The 22513-nt window shown below is 35.0% G+C and overlaps 1 protein-coding gene and 1 non-coding gene across 2 annotated transcripts in view; both read right to left on the bottom strand.

Annotated features, from left to right (window-relative positions):
• LOC131029352 (glycerophosphodiester phosphodiesterase GDPD6) overlaps window positions 1-22513 on the bottom strand; it is a 114208-nt gene that overhangs the window by 36614 nt on the left and 55081 nt on the right. Inside the window, exons 6-7 of the mRNA XM_057959815.2 lie at window positions 15437-15655; window positions 13372-13530 (exon numbers count right to left, since the gene is read on the bottom strand). Coding sequence (XP_057815798.2) covers window positions 13372-13530; window positions 15437-15655 — 378 coding nt within the window. The remainder of the gene's footprint in view (window positions 1-13371; window positions 13531-15436; window positions 15656-22513) is intronic.
• TRNAA-AGC (transfer RNA alanine (anticodon AGC)) lies at window positions 10279-10351 on the bottom strand. Its single transcript has one exon. It is a non-coding gene; the product is annotated as a tRNA-Ala (tRNA).

Below are 22513 nucleotides of genomic sequence, written 5' to 3' on the forward strand. Positions count from 1 at the left end.
TCCAAGCATATTGAGATTCCATACCATTATGTGCGAGACATGATAGACAAAAATGTGATCAAATTGGAATATGTTAGCCCAAGAGATCAGACTGCAAATATTCTGACCAAACCACTTTCCAAAGTGAAGGTTGATCACTTCAGAAAAGGTTTAGGTATGATAGAAAGGTAATCTGCTTTGTAAATAAGATGTTTAATGTGTAAACTTCTTTTGTCATGTTGGGACATTCTGGGTTTCACCCCCTCTGTTCATATCTAAGAGGTGACGATCTCTCAGATTATGAACACTTGTATGTAGACATCATAAGGTGACAATCTTATGATTCTCTAAACCAGTTATCATGATTGGATCTCTGGTATGTCATGGATGTGCCATGATGGTGTTGTGATAAAATATTTGTATAAAATGTTTGTGCACATATCACAACCTGGATAAGATGAGAATCTAACCATCCTCATATGTTTATCATTAGTATTGCGTGTTTAGGCAACACTGATATCACGTGTTTAGGTGATATCTTGTCATAATGATATGATAAATCTTTTATATCACATGGTTAGGTGATACTCTATGTCACATGCTTAGAGTGATGTTTTATATTTGTATATTATGTTCTGATGATACTTCATATCATATGTATAGATGATATATATTCTTAGAGATTGACATTATGGAAAAAGAAATGTGATGCAGGTTATTTTATCTATCTTCCAAAGCTAAGAGGGAGTTTTAATGCATTAGTAGCTTCTGCAAGATAAGATTTTCCTAACTCGTTAATCTCCTCTATTTTGTTTTGGTTTACTCATCTATATTATTAGATTATCTGATTTATGCTTTCCAAACTGAATATGTTTATCAGACTGTAACTTTGATCTTGATTATGATATTGATATTGGATAAAGATAGATTAGATCGACGACTTGCTTAACATAGTTAAGCGTCGATCTAAATGCTATCGGGCTAGTAACCCGATAGCATATTAATGTCGATTCATTTATGAATCGGCATTAATATACTATCGAGGTATTAACCCAATAGCATATAATGCTATTAGTTATTGTTATTGTTTGCTTTGACACAGATTCATTATCGGGTGTGTTTATATCGATCCATTATCATTTGCTTTGACACCGATTCATTATCGGGTATGTTTATATCGATTTGTTAACATATACAAAAGGCACCGATTAGTTATCATAAACACCAAAGTGAATCGGTGGACAGTCACGACCAAGTGACATCTTGGTCGGACATGTCTAAAAGACATGTCCGATCAAGGTGCCACTTGATCGTGACTGCTTTGCTATATATACATCATTCAAAAGAAAAGGAAAGACATTGGAATCGATACATGTTCATCCTTCAGACGTGCAGAAAAGAAAGACGATAATATTATTGTCATAGTAATAATACCAAAATCGTAAATACACTATCTAGCATATAACTTGTTCATTAAATTGGAAATTGCAATAACATTTACAAAAACAATTACAAGTTGTGATCAATTAGGACTGTAGTTGGAATAAGTCATAGTTAGTTATTGAATAAGTCTTGGTGGTTGAGAGAATTTTTCAAGTTAGTTGGGATCCTCCCACCTTTTTCTCATGACTCCTCTTCTATAAATACTTGAAGGGTCTATTGTAATCTTTATCTTTTTGCAATGCAACAAAATTCTGCCAACTTGTATGTGCACTCTAAGACTTTGAGCTTAGATGTAAACCAGATTGCTTTCAATAAAAGAGGCAAGTTGTGTTGAGACTTTGTGCCAATTCAAGTTGTTATGTGATGACATTTTCTAGAGTTGATTGTGAATTTTGTTCTATTGTGAAAGAGGGATTTGAATTCAATCTTGCAGACTTTGAGCTGCTAATTGTATTTAGAGTTATATGTTTGGTTTTCAGATTTGGTCTTGTAGGCTTTGAGTTGCTTATCATATCTGAAACTAGTGTGGAAAGCTAAAGTGGGAAGATAGCTTGTAGACTTTGTGCTGCTTCTATTTTTAAGACTTGTGCATGTGAGTTGAAGTGCATCATGTAGTTAGACTTTGAGCTGCTACATATTGTGCTTAGTTAGCAGAAAATCATCTAAAAAGGTTGATAGGAGAATAGATAGTTGAAGACTTTGAGCTTTCTTTCTGTTTTCCCGTCCTGGGGAAGTGACGGAAGTCTTTGTGCCTTCATGGAAACTTTGCTTCCCTTTATGTTCCAAAAATCCTACAAAGAAGTCTCATTTCTGTATTTGTTGTTATTTATTTCCAATTGCTATTACTTTTTTGTGAAGAGAAAAGAGTATAGTTTTTCTTGAAAGAAGAAGAAAGACTGATGTCCCACCCATATTAGATTAGTTTAGTTTGTAGATAGGGGGAGCCTTCCCTTAATTAGGAGAGTTTTACTCACACACTGTGGTTGAAACCACAATTTTGTATATTTCCCCAAGTGTACAAAATTTTCAACCAACAATGTCTACCATAGAGTTCCCAACTGCAATACCTGACAAAATCCCCCTTCGTTATGCTGCAATTAATATTCATAAACTGCTCATAAGATCCCATATCGGTGCTTGCAATTTCTTAAAACTTTTTAAAGCCTTTTCATACAAATTGTGTGAATTTCTTGTTATTGTGTCATATCATGAGACCACATTTCTCTAAGTATCTTCCAAACAGCTCATGTGCCTTGTCTACCTTTCCACATTACAATTGCAAGCTCATTCAAAATCTTTAAATGGAGTCTTGGGGTAGTTACAAAGAGTTAGGAAGTTTGAATCTTGGAGCATTGGAGCATCAAGATTTAGAAAGTTAAACTTTTGAGCATCCAAGCTAGTAGTTCAAAAACTAAATTTTGAGAACATACAAGCACAAAAACTTTGAGCATTTGAGCACTACAAATAAGAGGGGAGTTCGGTAGTTGGAAATTTTGAGCATGAAAGCATAATAAGAGGTTAGAAAGTTGGATTTTATTAGCACTTGAGCAAAAGTGGTTCAAAAGTTTGGTTTTTGAAGCATTTGAGCAATAGGGGGAGGTTTAAATGAATTTATAAACGAACTTAAAGACACTTATGAAACTCTTTTTATCAAATCGATCAAAAGAGTTTTATATGGGAATAATAACAATAAAATATATTATGATTTAAAAATATTAAAATAATATTTAGAAATCATTAATTACCATGACCTGCCCTAAAGACGATACGCAAAAATTATCATAACTTTTGATCGACGGAAAATTTTGTCTTGAAATTTTAAAAACAAACTTGTGCGGATTAAATGATCACAGACCAGGACTCTTTTCTCATGATGCAAACACAAGAACAATATTTTGATGTTTTCTGGATAGAGGATAAGCAAAAATGAAACATTTAAATTTCCCAAATGATGACATGATTGCCAAAACTAGCCAAATTGTCTGAGATGACACTAGTGATATGCATATAAAATGGTTTCTTTTAACACCTTATGATTTTTGAAGTTTAATTGTTTTTGCATCTAGGCCAATATGAAGGGATCATTTTGGAGCTTAATAGAGTGGCACATGAGACTTTTCAAATCATTAAACCTGAGACTAAAATTGAACTGGATTGCCTCTTAAAAACTCTTAGATAGGCTAGATATTGGTTTTAATGCCAAAGATTTAAAATTTTGGATGTTTAAAAACTAAGAGTAACACTATTATATTAGGATTCCACATGATGATGCGTTTTGTACTCAAATTGCATTCAAATCAATCAAATTTTATAGAAAACATTTTTGTACTCATTTATGGGCTCATTGGATACATCTTGTCATTGAATTTTGCAAAAAAATGCATTTCTAATGAAATTTAAGATTTTTTTAAGTTGAGTTTTTGCAGAGTTTTCACCGATCTTTTGTCAAGTCATGTTTTTTTGGGCTTGGCATGTTTTTGTCAAGTCCTAGTTTTTCAACCATGCAAGTTAGATCCTAAGAGAAAAAAATTAATGCCGCAAGGTACAATGACAAACATAAGGCCTATAGGCTAACTAATGTTTACACCACTCAGTTGACCTTTAACAAAGATGTCATTATTGATGAAGTTGGCCTTTTCCATACTTCTCTCAAGATCAAAATTACAACAAAACAACCCATTGTGGAAAAGTATTCAAGTGTACAACTTCAAATAGCTCCACCTAATGGGGGGGAGGATTTTGAACAGGTGGAGTCTCCCAAGCCATGATAGTCTCGAACATAGTTAGAAGACTCTTCTAGTACTTTACAAGACTTTGCAAATTCCTAAGCCCCTAAGCTAGCTAAGTTGAGTCAACCAGACTCCCATGTCAAGTCTAGCCGAATTGTGGAGAGTACTCCGCCAAGTCTTGCTCCAAGACTCTCCAAGTCTTAGGCTCAAAATCCCGAGTCTTGAGCTTAGACTCTTTTGTCTAGCATTTGGACATAACAGCTGCACTTTTTAAGTGCAATTTCAACTTTTTTGGGTCATATTTTCTCTTATTCACCCATTTCATCCAATGAACCATCAACATAGAAAGAAGATGATTTGAGAAGAGAATCTTCAAACATTCAAAGTTGATCGAATCATCAAATAGAAGTAGCAGAATTCAATGCAATGGAGGAAAACAAAGACACTTTTGAAGAAACAATCTATATCATCATTTCCATTAGTTCAAGGCTTGAAAAATTTACACTAAACGGGGTAAGACGAAGATGTAGATTGTAATTGGTTGTTTTTTTTTTATTTTGACATATCATCATATGTAAATAGTTATAATGTTCTTTTGTTGTATTACATGGTATTGTTCGACTTTGAAACTATGAAATTTCAAATTTTGAGGATTATATGGTGCAATATTTGCATTACAACAAATTGATAGTCAAATTAGACATTTATGTTCTCTAAATTCATTAGTTTCTTTATTTTCATAATTATGAGCTTTCTTTTTGCCGAGGCTTGAGTCTGAGTCAAAATTTTGTGCTACCAAGTCGAGTCTGATTCCGAGTCTTCAAACTATGGTCTCAGATTCTAATGATGACAGCCAAAATTAGAAATTGAAATGACACATGTATAGGTATTGGACATTTTTGAGTAAATAAAATGATTGATGGACAATCATTGAGAGGCAACAGTAATAGGAACATGCTCAACTTTGCTCCATGGGCCATATTCAAGGAGTTTAAAAGCCATAAGTGTTTGACGAGGCAAAAGAAAAACTAAATGGAAAAAGACCACAACAACTAAACATAATTCTTCTGAAAAATAAGAATCAGCATCTCACAAATCTTCTTCCAAGGAAGAAACCCACTGGCTGCGAATGAGTGTACAAGGTCAAGTACAAGGATAGATGGCACACTAGACAAGTACAAGACATAGTTGGTTGCAAAAGGGTTCTCACAAAGAGGGCACAAACTACGAGGAGACATTTTCTTTTATAGAAAAGATCGGCACTATCTAATTAATCCTAGCCTTGGCAGCTCAATTTAGTCGAATTGTCCATCAAATCAATGTAAAGAGCGCCCTCAATAAATATTTGGAGAAAGAAGTCTACATGTATTAAAAACAAGGTTTTCGAGGTCCAAGGAAGGAGTATCTTGTGCACCAACTCAAGAGAGCTCTGTATGGCCTAAAGTAATCAAAATTGATAGACATCATATATGTAGAAAACATCATTATTACAAAGAGTGAAGCATGTGTTATCAAACAAATCAAATATAATATAAGCAAAACTTTTGACATGACTAATCTAGGCCTCCTAAATTTGCCTACATGTAAAAGTTTGACGAATAGGTAGTAACATTTTTGTCTGACAAACCAAAAATGCCAAAAGATTGCTTGACAAATTTAGAATGATAAACTAAAATTTTTGTCTAGACCTATGGAGAAAGGATCGAAGCTTTCAGATGAGTGATTCTAAAACAATTAATGGATTAGTTTACAGGCAACTAGTTGGGAGCTTAATATACCTTACAACTACTAAACCCAATTTAAGCTACATTATGGATTTCATTTCCAAATTCATGGCAGCACAAAAGATTGAGCATTGGACTATAACCAAGGCGGTGTTGAAATATGTGAAAGGAACGATTGACTTTGGCATTCTATACAACAACACAAAGACCCTAGGCTTTGTGGATTTACAGATTGAGATTGGTGAAGTTCTATGGATGATAGAAAATCCACTTTTGGGTATGTATTCAACCTTGACACAAGTGCAATCACATAGTCCAATAGGAAACAGCATGCAATAGCTCTTTCATCAACTAAAATAAAATATCAAGCAGAAGAGAAAGGAGCATGTGAGGCAATTTGGTTCAAGAGGATGCTTTTAGACATAAAGATGTAGCAAACAAAGCCTACAACCCTTTTTAGTGATAGTCAAGGGGTGCTCAAACTTTCCAAGAATCCAATCTTCCACAAGCATACCAACCATATTGAAATACATTTTCTCTTCATCAAGCAACAAGTTAAAGTTGGATCTATCATATTCCAATATTGTCCAATAGAGGACCAAATTGCAAAGATTTTTACTAGGACTTTGGCTCATACAAATTTGTAAAATTTCAAGAGAAACTTGGCGTAGTTAGAGATTTGACCATCAAGAGAGGATGATAAAGAAAATATTAAATAGAAATGATTAATTAGTTATCAAGCATAAGCTTTAATAAAATTATTCTAACTTTAGAACATACTTTTATATTTTACTTCCATTTTGTGTGTTCTTTTTATTTATCTAACATTCATAACAGGAGCTGTCCCCAATGTTTGTAATCCTTTATTGGGTAACTTTTTTTTGCCATCTTTTTTTTTTTTGTCATCTTAATTTTAGCTTGGTCAGCTATTTGAGGGAGATCTATTTTGAGAAATTCCTATTTTGAAGAAAATCCATTCTTAGATTTCCTCTCGTTCATATATTATCAACTTTGGATAATTATTTATTGATTTTGTAAGAAACTCAACTATCAATTTAGCTAAATATATTGCACGTTTTAGAATCATTTTGAGTGACTAGGAATATTCTTCAATAAAGCTTGCATTTATGTAAAGGAATTCCTAAGATAGTATTAGAATAATTAATTCTTTTTAGACAGTTACCTTTTTTGTGGTTCTATTAATGGTCATTTAGTTAGTCATTAGTCAACTATTGCTTGTTTTATAAGAACGCATAGTATGCTTTTTTAGTTTTAAGCTTTTCAGCTTATTTAGCTTTTTAGCTTTTTAGTTTTCATTTAAACGACTAATTCTTAATTTAGAACGTCGTCTTGTAAACTCTTGTCTTGTAAACTCTTTATATACGGTTGTATATCATTGAATAGATAATCCGATTATTTGAGCAATCAATTTTTCATGGTATCAAAGCGAGACTAGGTTTGATTCCCTCACGGAAGGACCCAGGATTTTGGGAGGGTTTTAGCTCGTAGAGCATGGTTTAAAATTTTTGAGAAATTTATAATTCTAAAATTATTTCTTAATGGAATTTTTTTAGTGAAATTTTTTCAAAAGTTTTTTTTGGGGAATTCTTGTTTAAGAATTTTCCTAGGGTTTCTGGACTATTTGTTTCTAGTTCGTGGCCTGCAAGGGTTCTCTCTTCCGAGCTTTTCTGGGCGAATTTTTTAGGGTTCGTGGTCAAGAAGTTTTTTTTGCAAGTCTGGTTCAAAATTTATTTTTTTTGGAAATCAAAGGGTTTTCTGAAAATTTCGTGGGCAATTTCGAGTTTTTTTTTATAGTGGCGGATTTCGTGTTTGCCATTTCAAGGGTTTTTGGCATATTTTTTTTTGGTCAAGCTGAGTCTACACTATTCACGTTTTCTGTGTGCTAGTGTTTGGCTGAGCTTTTCTCATTCGCAGCTACTTCTTTTTCTTGCCCTGTGCGATTTTGGCGGCGGCGATTTTTCTGATGGCGCGCGATTTTTTTGGCAGCGTTTTTTGGAAGTGAAAAAGTTTTCTTCCCGTCCTAAACGGATTTCTACCCGCGCGATCTCAATTTCACGACGTGGATTTTTTTGGTGGGTTTTCACACGCAATTTTTACGAGCGATTCTTCATACACCACGCATGAATATTTTCCGTGTGACCCTGACTTCTTTGGCAGCTCTGTGTGTGCCACCTACGCCTAGTATTTTTCGCAATTTTTCAGACATTTTTAGAACCTGCGTTTTGACTTGCGGTAGCAGAGATTTTCTCTTCTCAAATTGTAATTTTTAGGCTCGCGATTTTCGGCGGATTTTATCTGTTTCTCCGCGCGATTTTTCTACGTCTTTCGTGGATGTTTTTGGCAAAGTTTTTTTTTTGCAACGGCATTGGCATTTTCCACGACGAGATGGGTCTCTGTCCATAGTGGCTTTCATCAACGGCTTGTGCTTTGTGTTCTTTCTACACTGCCACGCCGACCTAGAGTTAAGCCCTATTTTTTTTACTGGTTTTTCTTAAAATAAAAAACCACAGTATTTTTTGTAGCTTATTTTTTCTTTTCAAGAAAAATACCATTTTTTTCTGCAGAAAGATACCTCGAGATTTGTGCAATTTTTTTTTAATAGTTTTTTTTTAAAATCAATATTATTTTTTGCAAATTATTATTTTCTGTTTTTTTCCAGAAAAATTCAAGGTTCAAATTTGCAGGAAATTTTCATTTTTGGGCTTTTTAGCAAACCTCGAAATTTGTGCATTGGGATTCGTGCCTCGAATTCCACTCCAAGGTTTCAGATTCTATGTGCAGTTGCTTCTATTCTGATTTTTAATCAAATTCTTCTGTCTCGTGCCTTGACTAGGTTGACCACATTCAACCTCGGTTTTTGTGATGGCATCTTTGACCAACATTATGTTGGAACACAGTCAGAAGATCAATAGTTGCAACAACACCTGGAAACAATGCTTGTTAATAATATTTGAATATCATTGCCTTGATCAGATTGATTTAGGCCAGACCTCTAGTTCTATGGGTCTTAGGGTTTTCACGATTTTTTCCTGAAAAATTGTTTGCTTGGTTTTCACGTTTTTTTCCTCAAAAGTTGTTTGCAAGGTTTATAATTTTTCCTTAAAAATAATCATTTGGAATCTGCAAAATTTGCATGGGATTTCTAGGTTTTCATGATTTTTCTTTCAAAAATTGTTTGCTGGTTTTTTTTTCTCCTCAAAAATCATCTATAATACACGAAGTTTGTGTGGGATTTTGTGATTCTGAAAGTTCTCAGGGTTTGACAGTTTTTTTCCTCAAAAATCGGTGCTTTGTTGCAGTCAATTTTGGGTTGCATTGCTAGGGCAAACATCTGCAACCATGGTATCTTGCAGTATGTTTTGGAGTTGCTGGAGCAAACAGTGCTCGGTACTCTTCAGCAAAAAGGTTTGCTTATTTTTCCTCAAAATCATGGTTTCAGGCTTCAGTAATTCGCATGTTCTTTGTGTTGCATTTATGATCAAAAGACCTACAGTGTCTTTTGTCAGGTACTTAGTTGATACAGTGACCATTAAGGGAGGGTATTAGAATAATTAATTCTTTTTAGTCAGTTACCTTCTTTTGTGGTTCCATTAATGGTCATTTAGTTAGTCATTAGTCAACTATTGCTTCTTTTATAGGAACGCATAGTATGCTTTTTTAGTTTTAAGCTTTTCAACTTTATTTAGCTTTTTAGCTTTTTAGTTTTCATTTAAACGACTAGTTCTTAATTTAGAACGTCGTCTTGTAAACTCTTTATATATGGTTGTATACCATTGAATAGATAATCCGATTATTTGAGCAATCAATTTTTCAGATAGAACTAGTAATTAAATTCTTTTATTTGTTGTAGTACAATTCTTGTAAATAGTATAAATAAGTTCCTTTGCATTTAGATTTTAAAGGTAATTTTCAAGTCTTCTTATCACTGAATTTGTTGTTCACAAAGTGATTGTCCTTCCAATTGTTTGTAATGCAAATCAACTATTGTCAATAACTTTAATGAGTTTTGTATTGTTAAATTTATTGGAAAATGTATTGTGGCTCTGTACACAATCCTTCGTACCTATTTCATACATTATGTTTACATCCTTGTGCTTGTTCATTAAATTTTGCTTTGTTGAATTTTATGGTTTTCAATCTAACTTCAATTGAAAAAAAGAAACATCTTTAGTTGTGTTAGTTTACTTTATGTAGTAGATAAAATTGCATCAAAAACTTCTTATCTAGTGCAGATTGAAAAATGCACACTGCCGTTGGAAAATTCGTGTCGGCCTTCACACGGAAAAGAAAACCTAGCCACGCAAAAAGAAAAAAATGACCAAAAATCGCAGGCATAAAACACAGAAAAACCAATGCTGTAAAATCAAATCTTTGTTGAGACATGGACCAGCTAGGACTCGAACCTAGGACCTTCCATATGCTGCTGGAATGCTCTTACCACTGAGCTACTGGCCCTCTTGGACCAGTCCATCGTCGCTCCGGGTGTGGCTTATTTCCAACACCAACAACCCCCCCCTTAAGCCACACCTCTCGTGTGCTTAGGGCTCCTAGCCTAGACCTAGCTCTGATACCATGTTGAGACATGGACCAGCTAGGACTTGAACATAGGACCTTCCATACGCTGCTGGAGTGCTCTACCATTGAGCTACTGGCCCCTCTTGGACCAGTCCATTGTCAATCCGGGTGTGGCTTATTTCCAACACCAACAATCTTCGCCTAGTAAAATTCCGTATATATCAATAGGTGCAGGCTTGAAGAAAAATTTTCAAGTCGCGAAAATCGCAGAAGGGGCCCAGAAAGAGTCGCGAAAATTTTCGCGTTGCTCGAAAAATACGAGCCCAAAAAATATTTGGTGCCCCCAAAACTCCCAAACCTATCTCCTTGCGAAACCCTGCAAAAAAAAACTTCAAACCCTAGCACGCCCAGAAAAGAGATTTAAAAAAAAAACTTTCAAAATTTTAAAAAAAAAAATCCGAAATTTTTTAATTTTCATGCTTCGATACCATGAAAAATAACTGGATAGATTAATTACACGATATACAAACGTATATATAGAGTTTACAAGACGATGTTCTATAAAAAGAACAAAACGTTAAAGTGAACAATTAAAAAGCTAAATACTAAATAAAGCTTAAAAGCTAATTAAATAAAAAGCTAACTATGCGTCTTTAATAAAGAAGCAATAGTTTACACTTAACGAGCTAAAAACTAAAAAGCTAAATGACCATTAAACAAGGAACTAAATATAGGTGACTAAAATATAATTAAATATTCTAATAGCAAATATATTGAAAATGCTTTGTGATCTAGACTAAGAAACAAAAAGATAGGTCTTAATTTAGTTTGTTTATCTAGCATACTTGAAAATATTTTTAACTTCTGAATCAAAGGGAGCTACCCCTACTAATTCAAAGAATAGTAGACTATACGCACTATTCCATTTTTTGTCACATCAAAAAGTGTGATTAATAGCACTAACAAGAAGCGTAGTCTTGGCCTATGTTATCAGCAAAGGATGAATTCAAGAAAAAGTGGGTGGTTGTTTCTTACTTGCTTGAGCACTTGGGGAAGGCACTAGAGATCGCAAAACATCCACTCCTTAGTTGATCATGAATGAGGATCTTGTTTTGGATGAAAGCAATTGATTTTAGGCCAATCAAGGTTGTTCCATAATGTTCCCTATTTCTCTTGGGAAGGGTTGGGGTTGGAAGCTTAAGAAGAGCCTCAAACTCAAAAGTAGTAGTGCATTTCCTGGGGTTTGCATGTGTCTATTGAACTTAATCTAGGGTGGGTGATCTGCAAACACATTGGTGTTGACGAATATCTCTTAATTGGAAAATTTGTTGACCAAATAATTTCTGTAGTTTGACATTTGTTGTCAATGTCCATTATGGTAGGGTTGATGCAAAATTAGAGCAATAGCTAGCTATTTTAAGTAGGCTTTGTGACTGAAGATGCATTTTTCAATTCTAGAGCTAAGTTGTTGCAATCAATAGATAGAAATTCCTATTATCCTCCCAAGGTAAGTGCCATTACCAATTTTCCATGTAACTCCTCCTTCAAGTTTTGCAGACTTTGTTTGATATGTGTAGTTATGTGTGATAAGCTACCTTTCCAAGTGGCATTAGCATTGTATGTGTCTCATTAAATCTATATTTTTATCTAAATATTTGGCACCAAATGGTTGCTGGTTGTGAAATGAATCTTCAATCACATTTCATTGCTGGCATAAAATTAAAGAGGCCAAGATACTTTATATTTAATCCAACATGGTATTTGTGATGCATAATCTGTAATCAAATGACGAGGATATTTGAATTTCATTTTTGTGCCTTAATATCAGTAATTGGTTCATGCAATTACGATAAATGTATTTTGATGTTACTGTTACAAGATGATTTTCATACATGGAGAAACATATGCCTTCAAATAGCTCAGCCTAGTGGGGATAGAGAGCACATGACTAGGAAAAAATGAACTTTTATATATGAAGAATAGACAACTGAGAGGTTCACATTCTTTTTCCCCTTCAAAAATAAAAACATGTTGCTCAAGGATAAATCAAGATATCATATCTCACATCTTTCAAACTACCAAAGGGTGTTTATCGTCTTTATACTCAAATAAAGATGGTGAAGAACACGTGTCTCAATGTTGTCCATCTTTGCCATCTGCCAATTCAACCTTAAATGAATAAGGGGCCTCCTATATACTGGAATAGGAATGGGTTTGGCCAAAACTGATCTAAGCTCACAAAGTTCAATTGAACTAAGTTGAAATAGCTAATATTAAGTATTCAACTATGCTAGTCTCCCCAGATCCCTTGAAAAGGTAAGGTAGACCATAACTAAAGTTAGAATCATATTTTATACACTTAAAAAAAATTAGAAAAGAAAATCATAAAGGCAAATCGTGATGAAATTGAAATTTTGATCAGACAACACATCAAGAAGAATACAAAAAGGAAGTCCACAAATAAGATTGCATCTAAATATTCTATTTAATACTTAGCATCAAAATAAATAGAAAGATGAAATCTATGAGGAAGAGCATTAAGAGAACAAAGACCAAAATTACCAATTAATAAAGCATTAGCATTATGATCATGTTCAAGATGCTATGAGAAATTATCCTTATTACTTTAATCAACAACAAAAGGTAGTCAGGCACTGTATATTTCAAACTCACAAATAAAAACTAAAAAGGAGATACAGGTATGAACCTAAAACACAGTGCATACAAATTCAAATTTGAAGACAAATAGAAAGGATTCAAGACATGCAGTACAGGAATATCAATATTAGAATAATAAAATAAGTCTAAAGAATGAAACAAATTAAGCAACCAAAAAACAGCTTTAAAGAGAAATTCAAAAAAGGTTCTGAACTTCATCTCTGTATGATTTTGTCAACAAAAAGGGAAGAAATGAATGCATATTCCCCACGCATAAGATCCCATAAGTCTCAAAAGAATACCTGTAAATCATGTGCATGTGCTTTAGCAACAAGGTCTGTTGGAGTTGTCAAGTAGTTTAATTTGTCTGTAGGTACTATGGTGTCCTTCCATGGCCCTATGCCAATAACATACTCTTTTATATACTCAAGGTAACTGTCTGAAGTAATTTCCCAATATGTCTGCAAATCCCATGAGATTGATCAGTGTTTACCATAAAGTTAAAGCATATTTAAGAGTTTGATACCAAAAGAGTGGACTTGACACTTGAAGTTCTGTATAATGAAGTAATATTGAGTTGCCACAAATTTTTAGAAATGCATTTCAGATAAAAATCTATGAGAAAAAATTTGAACTTAAAATATTCACCTAAGTTTTCAATCCATAATATAGCATTCTTGAATGACTACAAGAATTTGGCAAGCTTTATACAAGGCACTGGACATGAAGACTTTTGGGCAGCTAGAGCAATGGAAGTTTAAACCATAAGAGCAGACAGGATTCAGAAATGAGTTCCAGCCAAATAGCAGATATGTGGACTTTAGGAAGGCCTCCAATATTGTACTCAATGCTTATTCTAAAGTTGCATGATATGAGGGTCTTGTAGAACTTCATTGTTGCTATTATGAATCTTTATAATATAGTTTTGCGCTGAGCTAGGACTTTCCAGTTTCCAGAGATTTACTATTAGTTTAGGAGTAATATTGAGCCAAACAAGAGCACCCTTTCTCACTGGTTCTCTTTCAGATGATGATCTCTCTGGTATTAAGTTTTACAAAGACAAGTTTGAAGAAATGCTTTGGCTGACTGCTAATGCAGAGGATGTTACATTGTAACTTGATTTCCATACAGTATTTTATTATAATGGATCGGTCCTTATGCATTCTACAAAGAGTTCACCAAGTTAATTGATACTGTCGCCTGATTTTCTGTGCTTTGGGAATTTATTTTAAACATAGTAAAGTTGAGGTCATGATATTCCATATCACCCAAACTTCTCTCCAAGTTTTAACTGTCCTATGAAATGGAACTTGTAGAATTTACATTATCTTATACATACATGGGGCTTCGATCACTGGTACACCTCTTAAGCTTAAGCATAGTTCCCAATCATAAATTTGTAGAGGGTGTCACCCATTCTATTGCGGAATATTTGAGCTTTTAGAGATATTCGTAGAATATCCCTACAAAGATGTGACTCTTCAACAATAACATGAATCGCATCATTCTTTATGAGTCTAATACATGGGATCCAAGATTAAAAATATCCAAATTAGATAGATATTGAGAGGGTGAAAACTATCTTGTTCTAGAATATGATTCAATGCAAATGGATAGTCTCTTGGTGTACTGTCCAAGTTTAGTTGTGTCCAACCTCTTCATCTAGAGAGAATCATCGACGTTATCTTCCATCTCCACACAGGTAGATGAAGATACATAGTGAATCTTGCCTTGAGTGAAGAGAGATGCTCGTGTTTATCTTATATCCATTTTCTCTTTAGGATGGTGGTTTCTTTGACTCCTCATAGACAATGTCGACCTTGGTACTTGGAGACTAGTCTAATTCTCTGACCTCTTGGCTAACCCATGGACTAGCTTCATTCAAGTACTCTTTAAACACCCCTTATTCTCATATTCCAAAAAAAGGGTTATTAGCAAATCCATTAGGAATGTTCGCTTGCACATAGCCACTCAACCCTAACATGGCTTTGTATGTTTAAGTCTCACAACATGGATTTGTATATTTAAGTCTTACACATTCTATTTTTCAATAATTTGCGGGCAAAACCAAAACTGCTTCTAAACAAAGCTAGCTTGAGTAAACATGCCTTTCAGTACTAAATGGTGGTATAGATAATGAGGAAGTCTATAGATTAATGTGTATATTATATTTTTGCATTGAAAGCATACATAGGCTTTCCTTTCTATGTTGTTGGAAAGAAAGAAGGAATGTCAAAATCAATTATTCATGTTCTTGAACAAAATTGCCACCTCAGTGAACAGAGTCTTGTTAATTTATTTATGTAAATCTTATACACAATCTTTTGAACCAGAAAATTTGAAAAACAAGGGATAAATGATGAATACCTGGTTAGTGTCCTGTGTAGGAACTGTGACATCATCAATCAAAAATATCTTTGGAGAATCTGTCAGATTTGAGGCATAAATAAGAGAAGTTGGAGCAAATGACTGAATAAAAACAGGTTGCTTTAACCAATCAGTTGACATGTACTCTCCTTTGTATCCATATTTCAGCAATGTCTCCACAAACTTATCTTCAAATCGTTTTCCACCGGGCCATTTTACCTGCATTCACATTTCAAATGACTAATTCAATGTTCTTAAACAGTAGTTCAACTAATATCTTACTATATCTGATTTCAAGGAGAAGAAATACATGCAATCTAAGATCAACTATCTGAGCAAGAACATATTAACCTAGGTAATTTTATTGTGTTTATCTAGAATACAACTTAGTTCCTGTAAGTTATCCAGTTTTAATGATGCTTATATCTGGACTCAAGCAACTGTTAGAGGGAGCTAAGCCCAAAGTCCATTTCAAGAGAACACCATTAATCATTGCATGTGAACATTGCTGATATACCCACAAACTGCCAATATGCAAGTTCCCTACATTATATTCCAAAAGAAGTCGCCTTTCACAGGCATCAGAAGCAATAGATACTCAAGAAAAAGTTTCCCAAGAAAATTGTGTATAAAATTTATGAGGATCAATGGATAGTTATAAGAACTGAATATCCCACACCCAGTACCCCCACTAAGCACTATGCTACTGTTGAAACAAACTCACTGATCAACTATAATTGCACTAATGTTTCGAATTGTAGATCTGTTTGTGCACAGAATATTGGACCACACTTATCAGCCACATTGTCAAGTCCTTGACTCAAATCTAACTTCATAGATTACCAGAAAAAGTTGAAGAAACAAAAAAAATCCAATGATTCTGGGCCAGCCATAAATTAGAGTTCATTGCAGAAAAGACAAGACTCGGTTCTGACTTCCCAGCTTGAAAATATATATTTCAGGTAAAGTAAAACGTAAGCTCTGTGTTTCTTGATGCATTATGAAAGTTGTATGCAAGTGAAACTTTGGAAGCAAGTAACAAGATGCGGATAAAGAATTCTATTTGTGATTTAAAAAATTGATATGATATCTTTCCTGAGAGAGGTATATAGATTGTAACCTTATCTCAAAAACATAGACTCTTCTTTCCAGAGAAATTGGAGGAAAATGGAGATATCTCAAGAACATAAAAATCATATCAAGACCAGCATGATTGCATGAGGGAATTTAATGTTTGGTCCTTCAATATATCGTATTTGCAAGACTACAACCAGATTGTTATTTATCTTCTGAAAACTGTTCAAAGTCATCCCCAATGTGTTGTGAATCTATGCTCCTAGGACTATGAAAAAGGGAAGAGAATATAACTGAGAAACAGTGATCCAAATGATTCCAGGATAAGAAACATTTGAGGGTTTTAATATACATGTCTGAGAATCATTAATTAAGACATCCATGTGTAGTGAATAGTTATTCTAATTCCCATTTTGACAAGACTATTGCGAAGAAGAGGATCTCCAATATGTAAGAAGACAGAATTGTAGAGTTTTCAAATTTATTATTTACCACTTTAAACTAGTTTCTAAGATGAGAATTATTCAAACCCAGCCTGTAACCCCGAAATGTAATATTCCTCCAGGCTCAAACAATTTGTTTATACTTGAGGATCTTCTCTTATGAGATGTCACATTTGAATGCTTATGATAACCTTGCTGTGTTGCATCACGTAAGTCAGCTCATTCAAAGAAGTTAGAACTTACAATCCTTTGAATTTATCATTGAAAAACAGCCATCATAAGCAAGTGAAATCCCCTTACTGTCCTAGCAAACAACTTCACTCAGTCAAAGTGTATATTTGAATTAACACATCAATGGTCCATTGGGAACTTTTATGATAGCTATAAATCTCAAATTCATTGACTCAGAAGTGCATATTCATATATGATTTATGTTGATATTAATTAGGGAAGGGCGGATTCATATTGCCTTGGGCAACATTGGAATCCGCCCAAAAAGGGGCTGGCCCCTTTTCCCTCAAACGTGGCCCTATCCCTCATGCTACAACCCACACATCTACCCAAACACTCAACATGCTGTCCAATAGGGCCAACCCTATTAAATAAAGGCAATTAAAAGGAAATAATTAAAAGTTAATTATTTGGGAAGCCGACCTAGCTAAGGGGTTTCATTCCACATATAAATAAAGATTAAGATTCATTGCTATTTCACCAAGTCAAGTAAGCTTCCTTATCTTATGCGAAAATTCTTATGCTTGCATAAGTGCGAACTTCAGTCATCTACAAGTACAGCAACCTCATTCACCATTAGGAGGTGCGAAATTCATCTTAGGGCATTGGCAACATTCAGTGTATGCACAACAAACTTATTGAAGGTCTACCACTCATACATATCCACCGAAGTACTTGAAGGACAGTCATTTATGTATACAAAGCAAACTGATTGAAGGACTGTCATCTTAAGGACATACACAGCAAATTCCTTAAAAGCCTTCAATCTGGAGAAGGGAGCAGCAGCAGCTATTCTGCATATGACAGCAAGTGAATGTTGAAGGCAGTCACCTCATACCTCTTGGACAGCAACATCTGAACCTGCAAATACATGAGATAAGTGTTGTAATGAGTACATAACTATAATCCATAATCAGATTGGGTTTTTCCTCCTAGGAGGTTTTCCCAGGGTAAATGTGTCTTGCTCTCAATTTGTTAATTTCTATATTGTCATTTTCTTTCAGTTAAACAAACTAATTAGAAACTAAGTTTAAATTCTAAGTTATGTCAATCTAAAAGTGTTAAAATTAACATGGTATCAGAGCTATAGGCTAGATCAACTTTCAGATTTCAGAATTCAGTACTCCTTTATTTCTAGATTGGTGTCTCATTTACAGGTTAGGTCAATGGGGCTGAAAGTTGAAGATAGGCTTGATGGAAATCTTAATTTCACTGCATGGAAGGTTCAAATCAAGTTGGCTCTAGAGGAAGAAGATCTTTTTCAATTCATCGAAGCAAAAGAGCTAACTGAACCTACAGATGCAGCTGGGCTTAAACAATTCAAAAGGGATGCTGTCAAAGCAAGGAAGATCATCATCGATTCAGTCAAAGACCACCTAGTCACATCCATTGCATCATTTACTACTACAAGGGGAATTTTCAGCCACCTACAAGGTACATATGAAATTAACAATCTCAGTAGGGCAATTACTTTAAGACAACAACTACTTAATATCAAAATGGGAAAAGAAGATTATGTTATTTCCTACTTTATAAGAATTTATGAACTAAAGAATCAACTAGGTTTAATTGGTCATAACATGGAAGATAAAGACCTTGTCATGATTGCCCTAAATGGCTTACCACACTCATGGGAGTCATTTATCCAAACCATAAGTGGTAGAACTGAGTGACCCACCCTTGATCGCCTTAAGAATGATTGCATCCAAGAAGAGTCTCGCCTCATCACAAGAGGGCAAACCAAAAGTCCTCATATTGATGATCAACACATGCTTGCAGCCCAATGCAAGAAAGGTGGAAATTGGAGGAAGCCCTATCCAAAAAGAAATAGGGAATTCAGACCTTCTAGCTCCCAGCACTCTTGGAAGAAACCAAGAGATACCTCTCGTGTTCAATGTTTTAGATGTGACAAGCTTGGCCACTATGCTAAAGAATGTCAGTTTAACCCTAACCAAAGTGAAGCTAATCTAAATGAAGTCTCAGAACAAAATGATGACTTCTTATTCATCTCTGCTTTGTCTAGCAATATTCCTATAGATAGTAATACATGGCTGATTGATAGTGGTGCCTCTAGGCACATCACGGGCTACTATGATCATCTTTCAGACTTAGTAGAAAAGGATACTAGCCTTCATGTGGTAATTGGTGATGACGCTTGTTATTCGGTAAAAGGTTCTGGTTCTACTTCTTTAAATTTAGTCTCTGGCATCTCTCTGCACCTTAGTGACATCTTGTTTGTTCCTGGAATTAAAAGAAACCTAATTTCCATTTCTGCCCTAGAAGATAAAGGTTATCAAATTGCATTTTATGAGGGAAAAGTTCTTGCTTGGCCTAAGAAATCTAGTTTTAAATCTGCTCGTATAATCGGTGATAGATATGATAGTCTTTATAAGCTTTCTACTAACCCTATTCAAGCCCTCATTAATGAGGCTCCTGAATCCTGTGAGCTATGGCATAGAAGACTTGGACACTTGCACTATCAAGCTCTTCCCACTCTTGGAAAATTAGTCAAAGGTATGCCTAAACTCAGTCAAATTCATGATAACTCTTGCAAGGGTTGTGCTATAGGCAAAAATGTTAAAAATCCTTTTCATAAAAGTGAAAATAGAGCTAAAGACAAGCTAGAACTTGTTCACTCTGATTTATGTGGTCCTATGGCTATAGCATCTCCTAGTGGATTTCTTTACTACGTGATCTTCATAGATGATTTCTCTAGGAAAACCTAGATCTACTTCTTGAAATCTAAAGAATCTGATGAAGTCTTAAGTAAATTTAAAGAGTTTAAGGCACTAACTGAAAACTCCTCGGGTAAAAGAATTAAATGTCCAAGATCTGACAATGGAGGTGAGTACACCTCCGGTAGCTTTTATGATTTTTGTGTTGAGTCAGGAATTAAGAGGGAGTTTTGTGTTCCATACAACCCTCAACAAAATGGAGTTGCTGAAAGAAAGAATAGGACTATTATTGAGGCTGCAAAGGCTATGATTCACGATCAAGACTTGCAGACCTCTCTATGGGAAGAGGCCTCCAAAACAGCAGTATATATCTAGAATAAATGCCCTCACCGTGTTCTAAAGAACATGACCCCTGAAGAAGCCTTCACAGGATCCAAACCAGACATCAGTCACCTCAGAATTTTTGGAAGTCTTGTTTATGTTCATGTGCCCAAAGAAAAGCAAACCAAGTTGGAACCCTCCGGAAAGAAAGGCATGCTAGTTGGTTACAATGAATCCTCCAAGGCATTCAGGATATACATCCCAGGTCAAAAGTATGTTGAGGTAAGTAGGGATGTTACATTTGAAGAAGATATTGCTTTTAAGAAATCAAAAGGTTCTTGTGTTATCGATGAAGCTAATGACAATCAAGATATGAATGTTGATACTAACCCTGAGATTCAGAGGGAGCCTGTTGATCCTCCTCCTCAAGATGATCATCATGATCCACCAGAGCCCATGAATCCCACTGATATTCCTAGCAACATTGTCGTTACCAAAAAGAGGCCTCTTTAGGTAAGAAACACCATTCAAGAAGCCGAAAGATTTGCAGCTCCCAGTGGCACCTTCCGTGAAACTAAGAGACCTCAAGTATTCTCCAACTATGTTGCATTGATGTGCAATCTCATCGAAACCGAACCTTGCAATGTTGAAGAAGCCTTGATTCATCATGCCTGGAAGCTTGCTATGGATGAAGAGTATCAGTCAATCATCAAGAATGATGTGTGGGATATTGTGCCCAGACCCAAAGGTAAATCTGTTGTTTCCTCTAAATGGTTATTTAAAATTAAACATAATGTTGATGGTAGTATTGAAAAATATAAGGCTAGATTTGTAGCTTGTGGTTTTTCTCAAAAGGAAGGCATAGACTATGAAGAAACATTTGCTCCTGTTGCTAGATATACTTCTATTAGAACGTTAATAGCTATTGTTGCTGCTAGGGGTTGGAAACTACATCAGATGGATGTTAAGACTGTCTTCCTTAATGATGTCATTGAGGAAGAAGTCTATATTGAGCAACCTGAGGGTTATGAGATTCAGGATAAATTAACTAATGTGTGCAGGCTGAAGAAAGCTCTGTATGGCCTTAAACAAGCTCCTCATGCTTGATATGAAAGAATTGATAAATACTTGCTAAGTCTAGGTTTTTGTAAAAATGATGCTGACTCTAACATATACTTTAAGGTAGCCAATGATGAAATACTAATTCTAGTTCTATATGTGGATGACCTATTCCTTACTGGTAAAGATGAACTTATTATTAGATGCAAGAAAGAACTAGCTTCAGAATTTGAAATGAAAGACTTAGGTCTAATGCATTATTTTCTAGGTCTAGAAGTATGGCAAAGATCTAACGAAATTTTTCTAAGTCAAGGAAAGTATACTATTGACATTTTGAAAAGATTTAGAATGATGCATTGTAAACCCATGTCTACTCCTATGGAATCTAACTTAAAGAAGTTAAGTGTTTCTACAGCTAACTCTGATTTTGCAGATCCATCAGAGTACCAGCAGTTGATTGGTTCACTGATGTATCTTGTTAACACTAGACCAAACATATGTTTTGCTGTGAATGCTCTCAGCCAGTTTATGAGCATACCCAAACGTGTTCATCTTGTTGCGGCCAAGCACATTCTAAGATACTTGTGAGGCACAGTTGGTTTTGGGCTAAAGTATCCACTTAACACTTCAATAACCTTGGAAGGTTATTCAGATGCAGACTAGGCTGGAAGCGTCAAAGACAGGAAAAGCACCTCCGGTATTTGTTTTAGCTTGGGATCCGCAATGATCTCTTGGGCTTGCAGAAAACAATCCTCGGTGGCATTGAGTACTACTCAAGCTGAGTATATTGCAGCAAGTGTAGCTTCTAGAGAAGCAGTGTGGCTTTGCAAGCTTCTTGCAGGGCTATTTGGTCAGGCTTGGGATCCTACAGTTATTCACTGTGATAACCAGAGTTGTATTAAAATGTCCATCAATCCAGTGTTTCATGACAGGTCAAAACATGTGGAAACCCACTATCATTTCATTCAGGATATGGTGCAAAGAGGAGCTATTCAACTGAAGTATGTCAGCACTGATGAGCAGGTTGCAGATATTCTTACCAAGCCTCTATCCAGAGTGAAGTTTGTGTACTTCAGGGATAGACTTGGTATTATGGAAAATGAAACCCTAATTGAGAAGGAGTCTCAATCTCAGTGATACGTTGTGTTGTATCAAACCACCCTCTGCGGGCAATGTAAGGTGGTATTGTAAACTTCTCAGGGAGAAGTGTAATTATTAACCATCCTCTGCGGGCAATGTAAGATGGTATTGTAAATGTTAACCACCCTCTGCGG

Source organism: Cryptomeria japonica, chromosome 10 (assembly GCF_030272615.1).
Source record: "Cryptomeria japonica chromosome 10, Sugi_1.0, whole genome shotgun sequence".
NCBI lineage: Eukaryota > Viridiplantae > Streptophyta > Pinopsida > Cupressales > Cupressaceae > Cryptomeria > Cryptomeria japonica.